This window comes from Nicotiana attenuata, chromosome 7 (genome assembly GCF_001879085.1).
Source record: "Nicotiana attenuata strain UT chromosome 7, NIATTr2, whole genome shotgun sequence".
NCBI classification, from domain to species: domain Eukaryota; kingdom Viridiplantae; phylum Streptophyta; class Magnoliopsida; order Solanales; family Solanaceae; genus Nicotiana; species Nicotiana attenuata.
In genome coordinates this window covers 71,286,161-71,308,271 of record NC_031995.1, presented here as the reverse complement: position 1 = coordinate 71,308,271, position 22,111 = coordinate 71,286,161, and the positions used below count along the sequence as shown (strand labels likewise).

Sequence of the window (22,111 nt, the reverse complement as noted above, 5' to 3'; positions counted from 1 at the left end):
GACTTAAAGGAATAGAAGGAACCAAAACAAATTTGATTAAATCCTAGCAATAAAAAGTAATTACCATCTAATTTACAACTTTGTTTTGGTTTTCCCTCGTACTAAGAGAGACATATACTCATCAAAAATCCTAAGTAAGTAGATTGAACCTATAAAATATATAGGTGATGTCAGTTATTAATCATCCGTAGCACAAACAATATTCTTAACTACTTTATTTTGTACACTACCCGTTTTTCGACAAAGACAATAAAAATATTTATAAATTTACTCTTCTCAATAGCTCTTATTGTCTCACACTCATTTTATTGGTACCACAATAACAATTCTCTTTTTGTATCCAATGAAAATATTCACGAATTTACTATCTTATAGAATAAAAAGGATAAAACCTTTTTCAGTAATTGGTTTCCTCATTCTAAATCAGAATATTCAATAGTGATCATGTATTATGCTTCTTTAGCAAATTTAAGTTATATATAACCTATTACTATGACGTATTATTTTCTTTGATTGTTATTTTCTTAGATTAGCACATTATATCTTAAGCCTCTCCACAAACGGTCAATGCCTATACTAATGCCTTCTTAGTTATCTTCCAAATGAGTAATTGAATTTCTTCAAACAAACTTCAATGCAATTTTTTGAAGAACTTCAAATATTACGATCGAAGATGGAAAACGACTGGGTTTTTTTTACAAAATTTAGAGAGTGATGCGAGTTATGAATTTACCTCACCCATTTGAAGGGAACTTAAAGAGTTACAAGGGTTTGACCTGCTTTTCAATAGAACCCGTAGCGTCTCAACAGTCATATTTTGTTGTCTGTCGCAGGTATCCGATCGATCGAGTTTTAATTAGAAATCTATTGGCAAGAGGCAAGTTGATTTCTGGTTGTAGCTTCTCGATACCCTACCATCGAATGCTCTTTCAGCAACCCTTTTTCCGTTGTCAGTTGAAGAAACTCCCTTGCCATGTCTGAACTATAATCACTCTTTCAGCAACCCTTTTTCCATTGTCACTTGAAGAAATCACTCTTCTGTTTCTCAAGTATGAGAGACATAATCAATGTGTTTTGTTGGTTTGTCCTCTTGTCCTCTGGAGTTTTGTCTCATGATCACAAATATATACTCGCAAACCACCCTGATCAGAGGAGATAAATAGTAGAGGATTTGCTTTTGGAAAGTTTATAATGATATAGTTGTATTGTTCATCAATAATGATCACATTTATTTAGGAAGACGTTCACGCATGGAAATCAAAAAGCCTTAACGAAAAAGTAACATTAATTAGAGATGATAAATGCTCTAAAAACGGCTGGCAGTTACATTGTTTTCCAGCAGTTACATCTTTTCTCTAAGGAGGTGACTTTTGGACTATTTAACATATGACAACAATTCGGAAAATAGGTTTAAAAAACCCCCAAAAAACTGAGAAATAAGATAAATCAAAATCCTAGATTGTGAGAGCGCCACATCAGATTTTTAATGCCCAGCTTTATATTTATATATAGATTAGCTAGTGTTATAAACAATAATTTATTCCTCTAAATTGAGTTATCTTATTGGGTAAATTGATAACCGAACCAATAACGATCGATAACCAATTAATCGGCATCTGCTAACTGATATCTTATCGGTTCGATTATCGCTTTAGCATATTTATAAACTGATAACCAATATGTCGAACCGATAATATTCACAATCGAATCGAACGGACCGATATTCACCCCTATTAGGGAGCATTGTTCTTTGTGTTAGAAATTTTAGGGAGGAGGATCATCACATCATTTTCTCTTGAAGATAAGTGAATGAAATGATTCTTTTCTACTTCATTGAAACTTGGTTACATAAAATGGTTAGATAAAATTATTTTTAGGCATTCTTTTAAAACGTACCAAGTTTAGTACATATGTCTTACTTTAATTTTATTCTCTTTTTTTCCCCGGTACATGAATTACCTAATAAACTAAGTAGCTGCATTTCTTTCGCATGCATTTGATAACATTGAGAATAAGTTGGTATTACCCCTGAATATGGCAATGATTTTTTATGGTACACTAAATGAAACTAAAAAAATTAGTAATTTGTTTTGGCGAAATACATAAACATTTCTTTAAATTATCCACAACTGAAATTCCTCATATTGATAAGGCAAAGTGTATAATTTTATATTCACTTCTAGGCGCGTGAAACCAATTAAGTTTTTTTCTTTTTCTTCTTTAAAATTAACCTTACTTTATATGGACCCCGCCTAATTTCATACCTCCTTCTTCTCCAATTTTTTCCTCAACCATCTTCATCCCTCCTCTTTCCCAAACCATCTTCTCCACTTTTCCCCTCTATGCGAAAAAATTACTGCGCCAGTATTTCGATCACCCAACCTTTACGGCCATTTGCAAAATTACACAGAGAAGACACACTTTTTACTCTTCGTCGTTCCATGTAAAACCAATAAAGAAAAAAAACACATCAGGGGCGAACTTTCATTGCCACCACAATCACCCTCCACCACTAAACAAACCCAAAATACCAGATCTCCACCGTTACACCTCCACAGAATCACTATCACCTCCTTCATCTCCCTGACCCCAAATATGAAAATCCCGAAAGAATCCATCTAAAACCTTCCAATTTCACCACGATTGAATTTGACAGTTGATTATTCGCCGGTTAAAATGTATCAATCAAATGGATTGGGATGACTTCGGATTTGGTTTTGAGAAACAAAAAAAAAAGAGTGGAGCGGGCCTTATCGAGGCAGCAATGATAAAGTTGAAAGGAGAAGAAACTGACTTTTCTATGGTGATTTCATGATTTTTTGTGGTTGTTTTACGGTGGTTTACGGGCTGATTTAATGCAGCAGTTTGGTGAGGGAAAAGGAGGGTATTTTTATTTTTATTTTTAATTAAAAAAATACAATTATCTTTTAATGTAAAAGTTCATAATTTTATTTTAAAAAAATATGTGTCAGTCGATAATTTGTCAGTTTGACATGTCAACAGCGAGTTTAACTCATGAGACATGCCTGTGTCAAATAGAAGTGTCTATCTGGTCATATGCCAAGTTAGGATGGACAACTTAAGGAGACTATTTATGTATTTCGCCATTTGTTTTTGTATCTTTTCCATCACCGTTTTCTTTGGTTGGCATTGACCAACCAACCAATTAGTTGATCAAAATTGTTTTATACTATTTACAATAATTTCAATGTGTTCCGGCCTTTCTTCAAACCATGTGCATAGCAAAAATTTAGTGCACCAACTGCCCATTATTAATCTTTGCTAACTTTCATTCTTTATCTTATCAACGAACATATCCACTTTTCCTCATTTACACTCTGTTTAGATTATCGTTATTCATTATTTTATAATGTATTGTATTGTACTATCTTGCACTGTATTGTATTATTATATGGATATAACGTTTGAATAGATTGTATCGTTTGTTGTTGTTAAATAACATTTTGTTGTTTGATTAACTAGTATCGTATTGTACTGTAAATGATAAGTTCACTAAAATACCCCCAATTGTTTTGAATAAAATTTATCAAAAATTACACATAAAAATTATTTAAGACAACCTCTTTCTACTAAATTATCATTAATTACGTAACTTGAAAAAAAAAAGCAAAAACCTAGAAAAAAAGGTTAACTAATATTAGCAACAACCAAAAAAAAAGTTAAAACGATGGAAAGAGACAAAGAATCGAACAGAGACTTAGATACGAAGAACGGGGCAAACCAACTCTAGAAAAGATGGAAGAAGACAATGTAAGTCAATAGGTTGGAGATTTGGAGTTAAAATAAAAAAAATGATAAAATAGAATTATAGAGTAACAAGGGCATAATTGAAAATGAAAATAGAAAACGATCCCGTCATACCAAATCGGTTGTTTCATAAAATAGAGCTTTTGGTTGTTCCGGAACAATGGATTTAACAATACTATACAATCAATTCTAAATAAGCAATCAAAACAAACATTGTTTTGAGATAACAATACAATACGATACAATGGGTAACAACCATCCAAACAAGCTGTTACTCTCTTAATAGTAATCCCTATCTGCCCATTATTAATTCTCGCTAACTTTCATTCTTTATCTTATCAACTCCAAAGAAGGACCATATCCACTTTTCCCCATTTACTCTCTTAATAGTAATCCCTATCTGTACTTTCTCTTGACTTCCTTTTCTCAGTTGTCAGCCAAAGGTTTAAGTACCTCATAAGGATAACTAACAGTTTTTAAAATAGTGAAAAGTTACTATTAACATGTTGTTATTATTGTAATATAATTTGAGTGCTAAATCAATTCAACCTATCTGTAAGCGTTAAGATCAATTTTAGTAGAGTTCCAAGTAACAATAGTGCGATTTAGGAGAGACTATGCTGGTGGCTGTTTTACTGCAATTCTTACTACCATGCTTATCCAACAGGCAAATGAATATACAGAAGTGTACGTTTATACTTTATAGAAAACAACCAAATGAATCAGGTATCAAGAGCAAGGGAGACAGCAGGGTAGATTTTCATTGACCAGGATTGACTATCAACATGTTTCTCATACTAAAAGACATTGAGTTGGCCAATTGGCAAGTCTCAGGGGATGTACACAGCTGATAAAATGACAAAGGACTACTATACAACCTTCGCAAAGAGGCGGAAATTTGTCACCTCACACTGAAACAAACAGCCTGGAGTTTCTGACTAGTTTGGACGGCTCTGCAACGTACAAGATGCAGATGTAAGCAGGCCTTTGTCATTTGGGAGAGCTCTCTGCTTTACTGGATGTAGAAGTGAAACTAACAGGGCTCACCGCATGATCCCTCACGATCAAGCTAAGAACTTCAGGTCTTGCATAGTGCCCAACCACATCAAATTCAAACTTGGCTCGAGCTATTTCTCCAAGATCTGTTGAAATTGATGGTTAATAAATGCTGGACTATAATTCCTTTTTGTGTGTTTGGTTTTTGGGGGGTGGGGGGTTTAATAAAATGCGTGCTAGCGACAACAAGCTTCTTAATAGGAGACAAGAGGAGAAGTGAAGTGAAAATACATAATAATGCAGGTCAAACCATGCGTGGATCATGTTGCATGAACTCAGCTATGGATATATATGTGATAAAGGTGTGAGTATATATCCTGTACAAGTACATACAGTTGCTAATTTTTAGTATGCTTTAAATAACCTGTATAAAATATCCACACACATGTCACACTCCTCCAAATACGGGTACGTCAAGGCAAATATACAGTCTATGTAACAGAATGCATGAACAAACTCTAACTTGTCTTTTCATCGATCATACCGAATTTAGAAACCTGAGTACAATTGCAGTCAACTGCACTTTGCTTATACAAGTCAATAAACATAGTAGGAGTACCAAATGCGGGAAGTGTAACCTGTCTCAAGTAGATCAAGCTTCCGATACCACAAAATATTTAAATTAAGAAATGGTTAGATAGACGGGATTAATTAGAACAACTATCATAAAGGTAGTGCTGCAGGAGCTCCGAGACCTAAATGCAAAACAAGAAACAACGGGGGCACAACCAATAAGCATATTGGGGCATAAACACATATATCTAAGATACATGTACCTCATAGTCTTACAATGAAGAAACATTTCTGCCATAATATAACCAATGTTATTCAGCAGAGCAATTCATGAGAAGCATACATGCGACGTGGAGAAGTAACTGAGCAGAGGATTGGTGATAAGTAAAACAAATACCAATCTTTTTTGCATTCTTCTCTTTCTTTTTTCTCTCGGGGTGAGAAGACTTCTTGTTTTTCCCCATAGTTTTACAAAGCAGCTGAGGGAATCACTTGTCACAGCTGATGTATGAGTATGACAATTCCATGCATGGTACATATTTGATGTCAATTTGAGAATGCAAAATAAGACAGCTAATTGACGTACCTAGATCAGCAGAGATGAGTGCCTCCCCTTCATAATTTGGTCCGGCCAGCACAGCCCCTGATGGCGATATAATTACACTACCACCAGCACAAACAATGGAATCGGGTGTAAGATCTTCTTCTGTGCCGGAAAAAACATATTCAGGTGGAGGGGGATAATCTTTTCTTCGACAGAACTGATTGGCCGATAAAACAAAACAACCACCCTCTAAGGCAATGTGGGTCATTGATGCCTGCCACACATCCCTAGAATCAGCAGTAGGTGCACAATATATCTCGATGCCTGCAAAAGAAAAGAACTTAGAAATTCATTTAGGAGCATATTGCAAATATGAACATCCACTTGCTTTCTGTGACATCTCAAGTGATATCCATTTCTCAAACAAATGTTTTGTTGTGTGACCATATCATCTAAAAGCTTAATCTATCGGAGAGAATACACTTTTATTTATTTAATTGTCTCTCCAACACGCCCCCTCATGTTTGGGCTTCATTTTTTCATTGGCAAAGCACGTGGAAATTCATTTTTTATAATAGGTGGCGGTGAGACTTGAACTCAGGACCTCTGCCTGCTCTAATACCATGTTGAACTGTGTGACCATCTCATCTAAAAGCTTAATCAATTAGAGAGAACACACTTTTATTTACTTAATTGTCTCTACAACATAGGACTCAATATTGCTATTCAAAAAACAACCTTTTCCCCTTTCTATTCCTAAAAAGACCAAGATTAGTGGCTGAATACATATCTTATTTACACTATCTATTATCAAACTTTCTCTTATTACTCGTGTAAAATCAAAACAGGCCCCATCTTTTATGACCGAGATAACCTGCTGTTTCAGCTTCAAACGCGGGGATAATGTCCCATCCATCTACCCTTCTCAACTTAAATACCGATCTTGGTGCAAAACCAGGCTTTCAAACTTGTGACGTGCACCTATGCATCCCATATTGTACTACCTTTGCCATTGAACCAAAGCCAAGGGGGCTCAAAACATGCCATTAAATGACAGCAATCATTCTAAAGGCACATCCACAAAACTAATGATGTATCATTCTTCTGTGGACAGCGACAATGAAATTCAGCTTCATGATCTAAAGTATAAACAAGTATTTGACATTAGAAGACAACTGCTATACAACCCTGCAAAAAGTCTTGCAAAATTTCCTCATAATGTATCCAGTAACAAAGAAGTTTGAAGACATTACAATCAGAAACTGCTAAAGTGTGAATAAACACAGAATTACTGATCAAAATTTATGCCATAATTCTATTATCAGAACAGCACCAAGCCAGAAAGGCATCTGATTATCCCAGCACTTCGATGCTCTAAGTGTTCATTACTTTAATAGCACAAATGAAACCTCTTTCACAGATGAATTTTATCGCCAAAGATGCAAAGAACTCAGAGATAACTGGCAAGGAAGAGAACGTATAGCTCTTTCTCAAAATCAAAGGGCCCCGAAAAGCTATGATATTAGAAGACAGGAATAGAGGAACATAAGAGATTAGCAACAAATGTCCCACCTTTAGCATACATCGCAGTCCTCAGAAGTGGCATTCTGTTCTCCCAACATATTGCAGCACCTATTTTCCCAAGTGGAGTGTCATAAACTGGAATTGTTGATCCATCCCCAAAACCCCAGATTATCCGCTCCAACGCTGTTGGCATTATCTTCTGATGCTTTCCGAGGTAGTGACCCTGAGAGTCGAAGAAAAGCACAGTGCAATATAGTGTGTATCCATCTCTCTCAATAACACCCATCACCAAGTACACCTTGTATTTTCCAGCCATTGCTGCCAGACGATCAACCTCAGGACCTGCAACTATAGCTGTAAGAGAGAGAGAGAGAGAGAGAGAGAGAGAGAGAGAGAGAGAGAGAGAGAGAGAGAGAGAGATGGGAAGCTTTTGCAGCGAAAAGATTAGAAGATGGGAAGAAAGGTTACAGGAGAGCACAGACAAGCAGCACACATATGTTCAGTGAAATGTAAAGGACCTCGTAAGTTTTAGCATGAGCTACCTTAGCCACGAAGGCCAGAACGAAAATTCAAATTTCATAATATATTTTTAATCAAGAATTTCATAACATGTTTGTTGGTTCTCTTTACCCCGAATGAATAGTTTTTAATTTCTATGTTCTGAAATATCAAGCTAAGGTCCTCTTCTCCTTGTGCTGAAGTAAAACTGAATACCTTCAATTTTCCTCTAACCACAATTAACTAGAAAATGGAACTGTGTTATACTGTTAAAAAAAAAACCTTAATCCTACGAATGTGTCACAAAGTATTTATCATTTTCTTAAATATACTTCTTTTTGAAAGTAATCCGGTGAAATATTTTTGATAATGTAATCCAGTGAAATATATTCTCGAACTTGGAATATGCTCAAAGAAATTTCATGGTAGAGTTAATTGGTCAGGAAATCAAAGAGTTTCTGACCTGGCACATCAATGGCAGATGCATGATATTTGCGGAACTCCTCCTTCCCCTTGGCTGTTCGATTCCCAATTGAGACACCAAAAGTTGATCCTCGTGGATAACCACCAATAAATGCTTCAGGAAACACCACCAGCTGAGCACCATAAGAAGCTGCCTCAGCAAGCAGCCTCTCAGCCTTATCTGTAAAAGTGCCAAGCAGTAACCATCCCAATTAGATTTTATTTATAAGTCCCAATTCAAGGATTTAACAAAACCAGGAAATTTTTAGATGAATTTCAACGTTCCAGCTGCCCACCAGAAGAAACCAGAAATAAAAATTTTTAGGAAGTAAACTCAACGTCTTTGGCTCTTTTCTGCCCCATGCACTAAAACAGAACCTTTCCTTATGTGCAACGACAAAGAATAAAGAAGGTAAATAAAAGTAATAATTTGAATTAATTTATCAAGACATGATTGATTGAGGATAGGCACGCTCCCAACAACATTCAAACTCCGAACTTTTGTACTTCCTGCTGATAGCAACTACTACTAAACATGTAATTAAACCTTGCAATAAAACGGATCAGCTCACAGACTCCGCTCTTAACTGGTTAGAGGACTTCAGTATCCTTGATTCTAAATCAACAGAACCACATGGTAAAGCTTGAAGAATATTTCTTTGACAAGAACTGAACTTTTGCAAGAGAGTAACTTTGAAAGGAACATGATATGAGTTCCCAAGTCAGAACTCTTTTCTTTAATTAAGGACACAAAATTAGTAGGACACCATGGAAACATTCAAACCGTACACTAAATTTTTTAACTCTTTGTTCCATTCTTTTTTGCTTCTCATAGAAGGCTTCTGAAAATAACGCTGACAGTTCTCATCTAAGTCTTCTATGGGGCTTAAGGTTCCAATGGTTAAGTTGCGTACAGACATAAGGAGCTGAGACAACAGTGCATAGACTTTGACCAATATCCAAATTATGAGGGTGAAGTACTTCCACAAGTTACTGAACATATACGGTTTGGAAGTAAAGGAGATTCTACATAGTAAAATAATTGAGCAACCTACTGAAATTGGTCAGCATGCCTCTGTGATCCTAGCCTTACGAATCTACATCAGATTCACATCCACGTGTTAAAGACCCACTAATTGCGCTTAAGGCCCCAGACTATCTTAATTAGTTTGTACGCCTTTTGTGTATTGACAATATTAAGCAGGAATGTAATTATGAGTAGTGATAATGGTTAAATGGCAATAGGAACAAATGGAATCATGTTGTGATGAAGTGAGTGTAGAGGATAATAACATTTGATTGTCCTCAACAGGGGCGGAGCTAGAGTGCCGCCAGCGGGTTCGGGTGAACCCAGTAGCTTTGGTTCAAACTCTGTATTTGTCTTAAAAAATCCATTGAATATGTATAAATTATTAATTTAGAACCCAGTAACTTAAAACGATTAGAATCCCGAACCCATAAGCTTGAAATCTTGGCTCCGTCTCTGGTCCTCACGCATACATTCATCCTGAAGTTATTCTCTCCACAATTACAATGAGAACCTTTGCCTAAGTTTCACTTATTGGGGAAATCAATATATCTTTGCCTAAGTTTTGAAAATGGAGCTCATTCACAATTACAATGAGAACCACTGCTGCTACAATCAAATCCAACGGATAACAATGAATAGCTCATTCACATTAACACATTAGCACTTGATAACGAGGTGACTATTGTTGGTTTTACACTGCAGTCTCAAAAATATCTCAACTGAGCTTTTAATTTGAAATGACAGTAGAGCTATATGGAGTGGGTTTCTAATTATCATTGACAGACACCACTTAATCACTACTCTCTCTCTCTCCTTCTCTCTATCTGGTTGATAACCTAGAAAGCCATCGTTTCTAATCTCAAAACTAGGTGAATGGGCCGGCCTGGCTACCCTGCTCCACTTCAATACGAAGCTTGGTTCACCAAGATTCAAACTCATGACATGCACCTACCACACATCATGTAATGTATTACTTTTGTCGCCGAACCAATGCCCAAGGAGCAACCTGCATCTCCAATCCCAAAGAGCAGAAATTCTTGTAGTTCCCAAAAGAAAAAAGAGAAAGTCAATCCTTTATATCCATAACACTCACATGGAACAAATTACTGTTCTCAAGCAACAAGACTCGACTAAGCACTGTATTCCGCCCAAAAGATCCAAATTGCCTCATTAGAAGATGAAAAAAAAACAAATAACTTGAAAGTGCCCATATTATGTGGGGGGAAATGTCAACAGCTGTAGCCCCTTCAAGACACTATGACACAAATAAAGAATTGAAGGCTGACTAAGGTCTCTATGGTAAGGTCTGCGTACACACTACCCTACTCAGACCCCACGGTATGGGATAATACTGGGTATGTTGTTGTGGTTGGAAAGAATTGAAGGTTGAACTACACCTACTTTCAAAACCAATTGATAAACAGCGACTTCCCATCTAAAATTAATTACAGGAAACACATTGATGCCAAGATTATCTCACCCCCAAAAATCTCCTTAAAACGTGTGCCGTAGCGACACTGCATCCAAACACTGTCCAAGAAACATGACCATATATTAATCCACTCATCAAGATTAAACCTTCATGGAAAACCCATAAGCCAAATGTTTAAACCAACCAATAAACAAACAAAAACCAATACCAATCATATCAACACAAGAAAATCAAAACCCAAAAAAAATTTAAACCACCACGAGAAAGAACCATGAGGTCTCAGTTTCAAATTAGGCAAAAAATACTAGGTGACATCTTCCTATTTGCCTAAGTTGAGGTGCAAGAAAGTGCTAAGCTGACCACGACACCACAATCATAAAAAAAAAAAAAAAACCATCTCAATAGAATAAAGATAGAAAATTGGAATAAAAGGGGGCTAACCAAGAGTAGCAGGGGTATCATAGAAGATGGTAGAGGCTTGAACTACAGTGGCACGGACAGTTGTGGCAGAGGAATTATCTCCCATATCCACTTCGGCAAACAAAGGGCCTTCATTCACTGCTGGGGTTGGGACCAAAGCCATGTTTTCTTAGTTTTGCGCTTATTTCGTTATCTGATTCTGAATTTGCAGATGCGTTGTGTGGATTTTTGACGCATTGTGTCGGTACTTTGGCTATGTCAGTAAAATAAGATTGTTGGTGTATACCCTTTTTGGAAAAGAGATTTCTAGAAATAATAATAATAATAATAACCAACCCCCACCAAATTAACATACTCTTGTTCCTATTAGACACTCCAACACTCACAAAAGTGTGTCTATTGAACACTTGGTCACAATTTGTCTTCAAAACGAAGCACGTAGCCACCAAGCTCACTGACATGAACAATATGACCAATAAATAGGCGACACGTGTAAATAAAAAGAAATTAAAAGAGCTTCCAAGACAAAAAAAAAATTATATTCTTAAAAATCCCTTTCCCCTGCCCCTTTCGTTGTCTTCCTTATGTTCAGGCGAGAGAGGGTAGAATAGCTCTGCCACGACTTGCCAGAAAGTTTTCGCCAACCAAGGATATGTGCGTACTATTTTCTTTAGGATATAAATTAAGTTGAATGGTTCGGACGTTTGAATTTTTTGAGCGGCGATATATTGCTGGTCGGAAACTCTTTTCTCCCATTTTCCGTTTTCATTCCTTCTTGCTTTATCTTCTTCTTTTTTTTGGAGGGGATTTGGAAGACTATTAGAAATAATCTAGCTAGAACCCATCTTGGTGCAATAAAATGTAAAAAATAAAGAAACAGATTATATTACTTTTCAGTTTCTGTTATATGCTCGCTGATGGAGTATACGATTTCAAATGCATATCCAAATGTTCTTAACTTCAGATTATATTACTCTTCAGTTTCTGTTATATGTTCCTTGATGGAGTATACGATTTCAAATGCATATCCAAATGTTCTTAACTTGCAGGGACCAATCTGTATTTTCTACTTTTTTTGTAAAAGAGATTTAAGATACACTCATCGAATCAATGCATGAATATTTGTGAAAAATCATTGAAAAATACAGTAAATCAGTAGAATGAAAATCGAGGATGGGGATGAGGACGGAAGCTCTGCCGTCTCAAAGGGAGTTCTGTGAAGAAGAAAGAGAAATAAGAAGGAAAAAAATTTAACTTTCAAAATTTTTCACGCGTCCAACTCCAAAGTGACAGTCACTTTTTGTGCCACATGTGCATGAGGTGCTGAATAGATACATTTTACTGGAGTTGGAGTCTCTAATAGGAACAAGAGTATTTTAAAGTGTCTAAACAATTACTATGTATTTAGCCTAATAATAATTGTATACTTTATAATTTGTGGTAGGGTGGTGTGGAAAATATTTTTGAATAATACAAATAATATGATTACTTGCTTTTCTTTCTTTATTTTTTCTTTTTAATTTCTTCATTGCGATGTATTGCATAGAGCAATTTTTTATCGAAAAAGGGTCAAATATATCCCTCTACTTTCAAATATTATTTAAACTTATCCTTTATTGTACTATCTGGTTGTCTAGGTTCCTACTGTTATATTTCCGTTTAAAATAGAAGAAATTACATCATATATCACTTGGGCCATACAACCCATCCGAAAATAGCTCACATTTGAAGCCCTAAACTGGTTTAGCCCAGGTTGTATATATTTTGAAATTTTATTTTTACCCGGTAGCCCACAAATATTATTAACGGTGTTTTAGTTTTCTCTTTTAAATTTTTTTCTCTCTCTGTTCTTCTCACGCTTTTTTAACAGAAGTACGAAGGCAACCATCCTCAATTATTGCATCTCAAGTAATTTTTCGAGCTTTCACTCTTATTTTCAGGTAATTTTCGTTTCATTTTATGCTTTTACCACTGTTTTGGTCTTAAATTTTGTTTTATTTTTAATTTTTTGGCTTTTCTGAATTTGAATTTTTTTTTACAATGTTGTTGTGTTTTCCGTTCGATTTTGTGTTCCTTCTATCTTCGTTCTAGACCTAAACTTGGTATTTCAATTTGCATGATTTATTATTTCGACTTTTAGGGTAGAATTTATTTTTTGAGTTTTGCTACAATTTGGGAAAATTGGCCTCTGCTTTGTGTTTATGGCCTTTGTTTTTGGTTTGATTTTTGGGTTTTCCTTCACTTGTCTTCACTTTTGTTAAAGCTTTGTTTGTTTTATTGTAGAAAATGCGTTAAAAAATGTCTGCTTCTAAAAGTCGTATGAAGGTTGCTGGAAAAGGTGTTAAGCTCGATTTTGCGAAAACATTGAGGGACTTGCCCCCAAGCCCTGATTCTAAAGCGAATGGGCATGTCCAGGCCCCCAATAATGATGATTTTGAGTCTCCTGCTCCTATAAAAAAGTCTCAACAAGAGAGCAGTCAAATGACTCGTTCGCAAATGAAGAATACTCCTACTCCAGTTAAAGCATTGAGGGACTTGCCCTCAACCCCTGATTCTGAAGCGAATGGGCATGTCCGATGATGATGATTTTGAGTCTCCTGCTCCTACAAAAAAGTCGCAACAAGAGAGCAATATAATGACTCGTTCGCAAACGAAGAATACTCCCACTCCAGTTAACATTGTTAGAATAAGGAGTAAGAAATGTGGGAGACATGAAAAATCCAAAGAAAAGCTGAAAATTGATTTGGTTGATGAAGATGATGTAGGCCCCAGTGTTAAACCGAAAAAGAGCAAGACCGAGGACGTTAAGCATAAAAAGAGCAAGATCGAGGACGATGGTGTGAGTGGTCTTGATTGCATATCCCACGAACAAAAGATTGCTACTCGCCGCAAATTGAAGGACAGAAAAGCTAAGCTGAAGGTATTCCCTGTGTTGCTATTAATTTTATACATCCTTATACAATTTCATACAAAGTTATACAGTTGTTTATACATCTTTATACAAGTACTGCTACACTGATTTATACATGTTTATACAATATTTTAGTATAGTTTTTGTTCCTGATTTTTTTCTTGTTGTTTTTCCATATGCGAGGTTGGAGACTTCTATATACAATATCAGCTGATCATTTCCACAACAGGATTAGTTCCCATACCGAGACTGATATTGTCAGCATTTTAAAGCAATATTTGACTGACAGGCAGCTTCAAGTGTCCCGTACTAGCTGTTTTGGATACTTCTTGGACCTGCCTCAATTTGAAATTCAAAATCAACTTATTCATTGTATACTATTGAGGGAAGTCGTCCCAGGGCGAAAAAGGGAGTTGTGGGTTAAAATTAATGGTTGTTTGCTGTGGTTTGGCATTGGAGAGTTTGCTGTTATCACTGATTTGAAGTGTAGAAGAAGATGTCACTATCTATGACAAACCAGATGTCAATAGGTTGCTAAAAGAGTATTTTCCAGGAGATGGAAAAAGGGCCATAACGAGGGGGCAGCTTCTTGATCGTTTCAAGAAAAAGGACTGGAAGTCGGATGAAGATGCGTTCCAGATGGTCTTGATGGTGTTTGTCCATCATTTCATATTCTTAGATGCCAATGATCATGGTATCAACAAAGATGATTTTGATATCATTGAAAGTGGTCAATATCAGACGTATGCTTGGGGAAAAAAGTCATTTAAAGATATTTTAAATACAATGAGGGACAGACAGTGTGACTATTTGACAATGTATAGGCTCGGAGGTTTGCCACTTGCGTTACAAATATGGTTTTTTGAGTGTTGCTCTATGGTTGACAAGCATCTAGCTGTTCGTGTTGGCACAAATGTGCCACGCATTCTTAATTGGTAAGTCACTGGAACTCCAACATATGCGGCTTTGACTGGCGGGGTGATCATGTCTAGTATCGACAAGGTAAATATTTTGTACCATAATACTTCTTCATATATGATTTCAGTTTTTCTGTAAGTATGTATAATTATGAATATGTCACAATTTCCTTTTTCTACTATTGTAAGTCAGTTTTTCTTACTGTAGTTGAATAGGAACATTTCCCCTACTCGTGAATATATGTCAACGCTGAACATCGCCACACTTCTTGAAGTTAATGCCGATGATGTTGCATCAGGCAAGGTGCCTGCCTTTCACACTGATAATTTTATCTATGCATCTCCACCTTGTCCTCAGAATATGGAGCAACAGTCTAAACGACCTTATCCTCATAACGAGGAACAGTCTAACCGACCTGATCTTCAGAATACAGAGCAACAGCCTAAATCGAGTTATGATCATTCGGCGCGCATTGATCTGTTGAAGGCTGAAGTTGAGGAGTGTTGTTGGAAAGGTACTGCATCTTTAGCTTTCTGTAGTTTATCGATACTTTTTGTATATAAATGATTTCTTGGTTATAAACATGGTTGTTGATTTACTTTTGTTATTTTTGTCGTTTTTTGTTATAGTTGACTGATACAGTTACGACACTCAACAGTTATGTAGTTTCTTCCTTTGAAAAAGTGTTCAGTTTTCTGAATATGAAGGAAACCAAACAAACGAGGGAGGAGATTTCTGATTCTAAGGTAATGTTTTACTGATAAAACCAAATCACTCAACAATTATGCCTTCTCTAAATCATCACTCAACAGTTATGCCTTCTCTTTCTATTATTTTTTATTAGATTCGTCAGTGCGTGTCTGATGACAATATATCTGGTCCTGGTGAATATGATGGCTATCAATATGATGTTGTTCCTGACTTTGTTGAGCAAGTGAATCAAGATAACATGCTAGCTGACCAAATAGATTTAGGTGTCAAAGCAAACGAGGGAGTTACTATATTCGTTCTGCATTTTATCTTTTTTGTCTGATTTTCTTTTCTTCATTTTGAAAGTTCTTTATTATTGGTTTTCTCTGTCTAAGGGGCAGGAGGCGATGTCAAGGGTGATACATTTTGGGATGACATTGGCGATGAAGATTTAGCTTCACTACAAATGTCGCAAATTGTGCTTCACAGACCACCCGTCATAGACGTAGAAGAGGATTACATTTCTCCTGAACAGTCGGTTCAACAGAAAATACCAGGAAAATATGCCAAATCTCCGTATTTGCCAGTTTTTGATTCGGGGGCATCAGGATCGGCGTACAAGCTCATTTTTTATATCAAGAATCCTTTCACGATCGAAATTGATTATTTTGATCCCTTGTCGCCATTGGCCAAAGAGTTTTGTGCGTTTGTTGATAATGGGATGGATACGAGGCGAAGGTAGCTTAACTTTCTTTAAACTTTCATGTTCTGATTTTATACTTGTCAATGAAGGTAGTTCTGATTACTTTTTATTTTTTGTGATTTGAAGTGCCAAAAATATTTATACCGATGAAGTAAATAAGCTTGCGGAAGCTTTTACTTTTGGCTCGTGTCATGTGACCACGAAGGATGGGTTCCACTCACTTGCGTATTGTTGTCGACCTTTGATTGATACGGTATTTAATAACTTTCTGTCCTAATGCCTTTTTTTATTTGTTGCGCATCTTTATTGTTTGAGACCCCCATAGTGTATACATAACTTTATATAATCAAATGCAAAATTTTTGTATAATCACGATATAAGATTGTATAAGACTGTATAACCTTGTATAAATATGTATAACTTTGTATAATAGTGTATAAATTTATATATTTAAAAAATATGCATCATATATTGATTTTTTTGTAGTACTTTGAATCATTTAGTAGTGATGGTTGTTTTTGTTTTATTTTTCTTGTCTCAGCACTTGGATGTTCTCTTTTACTATTTGAGGAAGAGGGGAAAATATGGGCCGAATGTTGCCATGCGGCTTACTACAACCGACTTTGCCTTTGGTAACAAAATCAACTCACTGTATAAAGATTTCAAAGTGAAGCAAGATCCTTCAGTGATTCCTGAAGTGAATGAAATAGAAGAGTCATTAGAGGGTATTATTGTGATGTAAATGTAGCGTGGCACATTGTTGACCACGTCTTATTCCCTATTTATGTCAAGCGCGGAAGAGCAAAATTGGGCCATGTCACGACCCCAGTTCGCCCACGTGAACATGTCGTGATGGCACCTAGTCCCTATAACTAGGTAAGCCTAACAATGCGGAAATAACAACCTAACTTGCGGAATAATTAATTAGAACTGAACATATCAAAATAATAACTGCATATAAGGCCGCTCGGCCTATACAACTCAAAAGAAATGCGGAAGTCTACAACTCAATCCCAAAACCCGGAAACTCACGGGAACCACAGGCTAACAGAAACATAGTACGCTGCTCTAACTCCAGAATATTTAAACAACTGAGGGAAAAGGGATAAACTAGATACTAAAGCTGGAAAAGATTAGAGACTCCTGGTCTGCGGACGCGGCAGATATACCTCAAAGTCTCCGCGTATCTCCTCTCCTCAAGGATAGTGCGCCTGAGTAGAGGTACCTGGATCTGCACATGAAAAACATGCACACGAAGGGCATGAGTACACCACAGCGGTACTCAGTAAGTGCCGAGCCTAACCTCGGTTGGGTAGTGACGAGGAAGGTCAGGGCCCTACTGAGGTTAAACAATATAATATAAATCAACAGTATGAAAATAGGCAGTAACAGTGAGTACAGCAGTGGAATAAGACAGACTAAACAAAGCAATAACAAATACACAAAGAACGGAGCAAACACAGAATAAGTACAACTCAATACCAATGGTAACAATGAGGATCTCCCAGGATACCGTCTCGTAGTCCAGCTATCAATGTGCAGGGGGATCTATCGGGAATCTAACCCGCAGTCCCAAAGTAAATGTGCAGGGGGATCTATCGGGAATCTAACCCGCAGTCCCAAAGTAAACAGACAAGGGGGGGAGCTACCGGAATCCCACATCCGTAGTCCCAATGTAAATGCGCAACCACAGCCAGAAATATACCAAGAAATGAAGTACGAAATACAAACACAGATAGAACTAGCCTAGCATGCTTCACGTAGAACAGTCAAAACAACTTAAGCAATTAGGCAGTCAAGTAAGCTAAACATGCTTTTCCTAATCTAGCACAAGTTATAAATTCAAGTAGAGTAAGGCAAGTAAGAAAGAAACTAAATCTCAATTTAAGTAAAAATCGTATTTTCGTCAATCGGCTCAAGTACGCGCTCGTCACCTCACGTACAAGGCACTCAAATATCAAGAACAATCCTAAGGGGAAAGGTCCCCCACACAAGGTTAGACAAGCCACATACCTCGAACCGGCTCAATATCAACTAGAAACCACGCTCTTGCCACGAGTATCCGACTCCAAATGGCCCAAATCTATTCAATTCAGTTACATATCGTAAATAATATTGCAAACAACTGATTCCGCTAATAAATTTAAAGCTAGGGCGCAAAAATAGGTAAGATGACCAAAACGCCCCTCAAGCCAACGTCTCGGAATCGAATAATTTTCACATATTTTAGAACCCTCGTACTCTCACGAGTCTAACCATATAAAAATCTCCCAATTCGGAGGTCAAATGCCCACTCAAAACTCAATAATTTAGGCAATGAAGTTTTACCCCCAAATTATCCAATTTTTGATCCTAAATTCGAATTCCAATGATGTATTTAACTATATAATGATTAAATACAACAAAAAGGGACCAAAGAAACGTTACCCGGTGATCTTCTCTTCGAAACCCACTCAAAATCGCCTTAAACCGAGCTCTCAATTGATTTTTCAACTTATGAAATTAAAACCCTCGAATTTCTATATCTGCACAGTGAATACCGCTTCTGCGGTCTAGGGACCGCTTCTGCGGTCTAGGGACCAATTCTGCGGTCCTGCCTATGAGAAACACTGGCCGCTTCTGCGGCTTCTTTTAAAAGGCCAGATCTCCGCTTCTGCAGATAAATAACCGCTTCTGCGATACCGCTTAGGCGGAAAATCAACCGTTTCTCCGGTTCCTGAGGGGGGGACCAAACTCGCTTCTGCGATGAGGGAGCCGCTTCTGCGGCTCCGCTTCTGCGGTTCCCAAGCCGCAGAAGCGGAAATACCAGAAGGAACAAAAATACCAGCTGCTGCAAACTTAGAAATTTCCTCCGTTAACCACCCGAAATCATCCCGAGGGACCCGGGACCTCAACCAAAAGCACCAATACCACCTAAAACCTTATTCGTACCAATCCTTAAAACACCTAAAACAACACCGGAAACCCGATTTAATCAATGATTCAAGCCTAAGAACTTCAAATTTCTTCCAAATATGCTTTCGATCAAAAACCTAACCAAAACACGTCCGAATGACCTGAAATTTTGCACACACATCCCAAATGACATGACGGAGCTACTGCAACTTCCGGAATTCCATTCCGACCCTCGGATCAAAGACTCACTATCGGACCGGAAACTTCAAAAATACAAACTTCGGCATTTTAAGCCTAAATGAGCTACGGACTTCCAAAATTCATTCCGAACACGCTCCAACCCCAAATCACCTAACGGAGCTAACGAAATCAGATTTCCATTCCGAGGTCGTCTTCACACTGTTCCGACTACGGACCATTTTTCAACACTTAAGCTCTCATTTAGGGACTAAGTGTCCCAAAACACTCCGAATCCTAACACCGAACGTCCCGGCAAACCAAAATAGCAGAAACGAACTTAGGGGAAGCAGTTAAGGGGGGATCGGGGCGTAAATTCCAAAAACGACCGGCAGGGTCGTTACATCCTCCTACACTTAAACATTCGTTCGTCCTCGAACGAGCATAGAGAACATACCTGAAGTAGTGAAAAGATGAGGGTACTGGCTGCGCATATCCTGCTCGGTCTCCCAAGTCGCCTCCTCGGCCGGCTGACCCCACCACTGAACCTTCACTGAAGCAATGTTCTTTGACCTCAACTTTCTGATCTGTCTGTCCAATATAGCCACTGGCTCCTCAACATAGGATAGGTCCTTGTCCAACTGGACTGAACTGAAATCCAACACGTGAGACGGATCGCCGTGATACCTCCGGAGCATCGAAACATGAAATACCGAGTGAACTCCAGCCAAACTGGGAGGCAAGGCAAGCTCATAGGCAACCTCCCCAACTCGCCGCAAGATCTCAAAAGGGCCAATAAACCTCGGACTCAACTTTCCTTTCTTCCCAAACCCCATGACGCCTTTCATAGGCGAAACCCGAAGCACAACTCGCTCACCAACCATATATGAAACATCACGAACCTTCCTGTCCGCATAACTCTTCTGTCTGGACTGGGCTGTACGGAGTCTATCCTGAATCATCTTAACCTTCTCCAATGCATCCTGAACCAACTCTGTGCCCAATAGCCTGGCCTCACCCGGCTCGAACCAGCGCACCGGAGATCGACAGCTCCTACCATATAAAGCCTCATACAGCGCCATCTGAATGCTAGACTGATAACTATTGTTGTAAGCAAACTCTGCTAGTGGCAAGAAATGATCCCAAGGCCCTCCAAACTCAATCACACACGCACGGAGCATATCCTCAAGAATCTGAATAGTGCACTCAGACTGTCCGTCCATCTGGGGGTGAAATGCTGTGCTCAACTCCACCCGAGGGCCTAACTCCTGATGCACAGCTCTCCAGAATCGCGATGTGAACTTGGTACCTCTGTCCGAAATGATAGAAACTGGAATACCATGCAGACGGACAATCTCCCGGATATAAATCTCCGCCAACCGCTCCGATGAATAAGTGGTACACACAGGGATGAAATGAGCGGACTTGGTCAGCCGATCCACAATGACCCAAATGGCATCAAACTTCTTCAAGGTTCGTGGGAGTCCCGACACGAAATCCATGGTGATGTGCTCCCACTTCCACTCCGAAATCTCTATCTGCTGAAGCAACCCACCCGGGCGCTGGTGCTCATACTTCACCTGCTGGAAGTTGAGGCATCTAGACACATAACCAACTATATCCTTCTTCATCCGCCTCCACTAGTAGTGCTTCCTCAAGTCCTGATACATATTCGCGGCACCCGGATGGATAGAATACCGCGAACTATGTCTTTGCTAGAATCAACTCTCGAAGACCATCAACATTGGGCACACAAATCCGGCCCTGCATCCTTAATACCCCGTCATCTCCAATGGTCACATCTCAGGCGTCTCCACACTGAACCTTGTCCTGAAGGACAAGCAAATGAGGGTCATCATACTGCCGCTCCCTGATAAGATCAAATAAGGAGGACCGGGAAACCACACAAGCTAAAACCCGACTGGGCTCTGAAAGGTCCAATCTCACGAACTGGCTGGCTAAGGCCTGAACATCCATCGCCATAGGCCTCTCTGAAGCTGGTAAATATGCCAAACTCCCCAAACTCTCCGCCCGGCGACTCAAGGCATCCGCCACCACTTTGGCCTTGCCCGGGTGATACAGGATAGTGATGTCATAGTACTTCAGCAGCTCTAACCACCTCCTCTGACGCATATTAAGTTCCTTTTGCTTGAGTATATGCTGCAAACTCCGATGATCGGGATAGATCTCACAAGGCACGTCGTACAAATAATGACGCCAGATCTTCAAGGCATGAACAATAGCAGCTAACTCGAGGTCATGGACAGGGTAATTCTTCTTATGTATCGTCAACTGATGGTAACTTGAGCGCAAGTCAATCTTAGAAAATACCTGTGTGCCCTGAAGCTGGTCAAACAGATAATCAATGCGAGGCAAAGGATAACGGTTCTTCACTGTAACCTTATTCAACTGGCGGTAATCAATACACATGCGCATAGAACTATCCTTCTTTTTCACGAACAAAACAGGAGCACCCCACGGTGAAACACTGGGTCGAATAAAACCCTTACCAAGTAATTCCTGTAACTGATCCTTCAACTCCTTCAACTCAGGAGGAGCCATACGATACG

General features: G+C 38.3%; 1 protein-coding gene across 1 annotated transcript; it reads right to left on the bottom strand.

Annotated features, from left to right (window-relative positions):
• LOC109229286 (bifunctional nitrilase/nitrile hydratase NIT4A) lies at positions 4,445–11,562 on the bottom strand. The gene is made up of 5 exons (XM_019394674.1): positions 11,269–11,562; positions 8,367–8,546; positions 7,454–7,747; positions 5,924–6,205; positions 4,445–4,910 (listed from the first exon to the last, which is right to left on the bottom strand). Exons 1-5 carry the CDS (start codon positions 11,408–11,410, stop codon positions 4,759–4,761), a joined length of 1,050 nt encoding a protein of 349 aa, XP_019250219.1. The 5' UTR covers positions 11,411–11,562; the 3' UTR covers positions 4,445–4,758.

Excerpts from the sequence above, each read along its gene's own strand:
- LOC109229286 (XM_019394674.1), bottom strand. The coding sequence starts at position 11,410 with ATGGCTTTGGTCCCAACCCCAGCAGTGAATGAAGGCCCTTTGTTTGCC. Across the intron at positions 8,547-11,268 it reads TGATACCCCTGCTACTCTTG|ATAAGGCTGAGAGGCTGCTT; the intron begins GTTAGCCCCCTT and ends GCACTTTTACAG. Across the intron at positions 4,911-5,923 it reads ACTCATCTCTGCTGATCTAG|ATCTTGGAGAAATAGCTCGA; the intron begins GTACGTCAATTA and ends CAATTTCAACAG.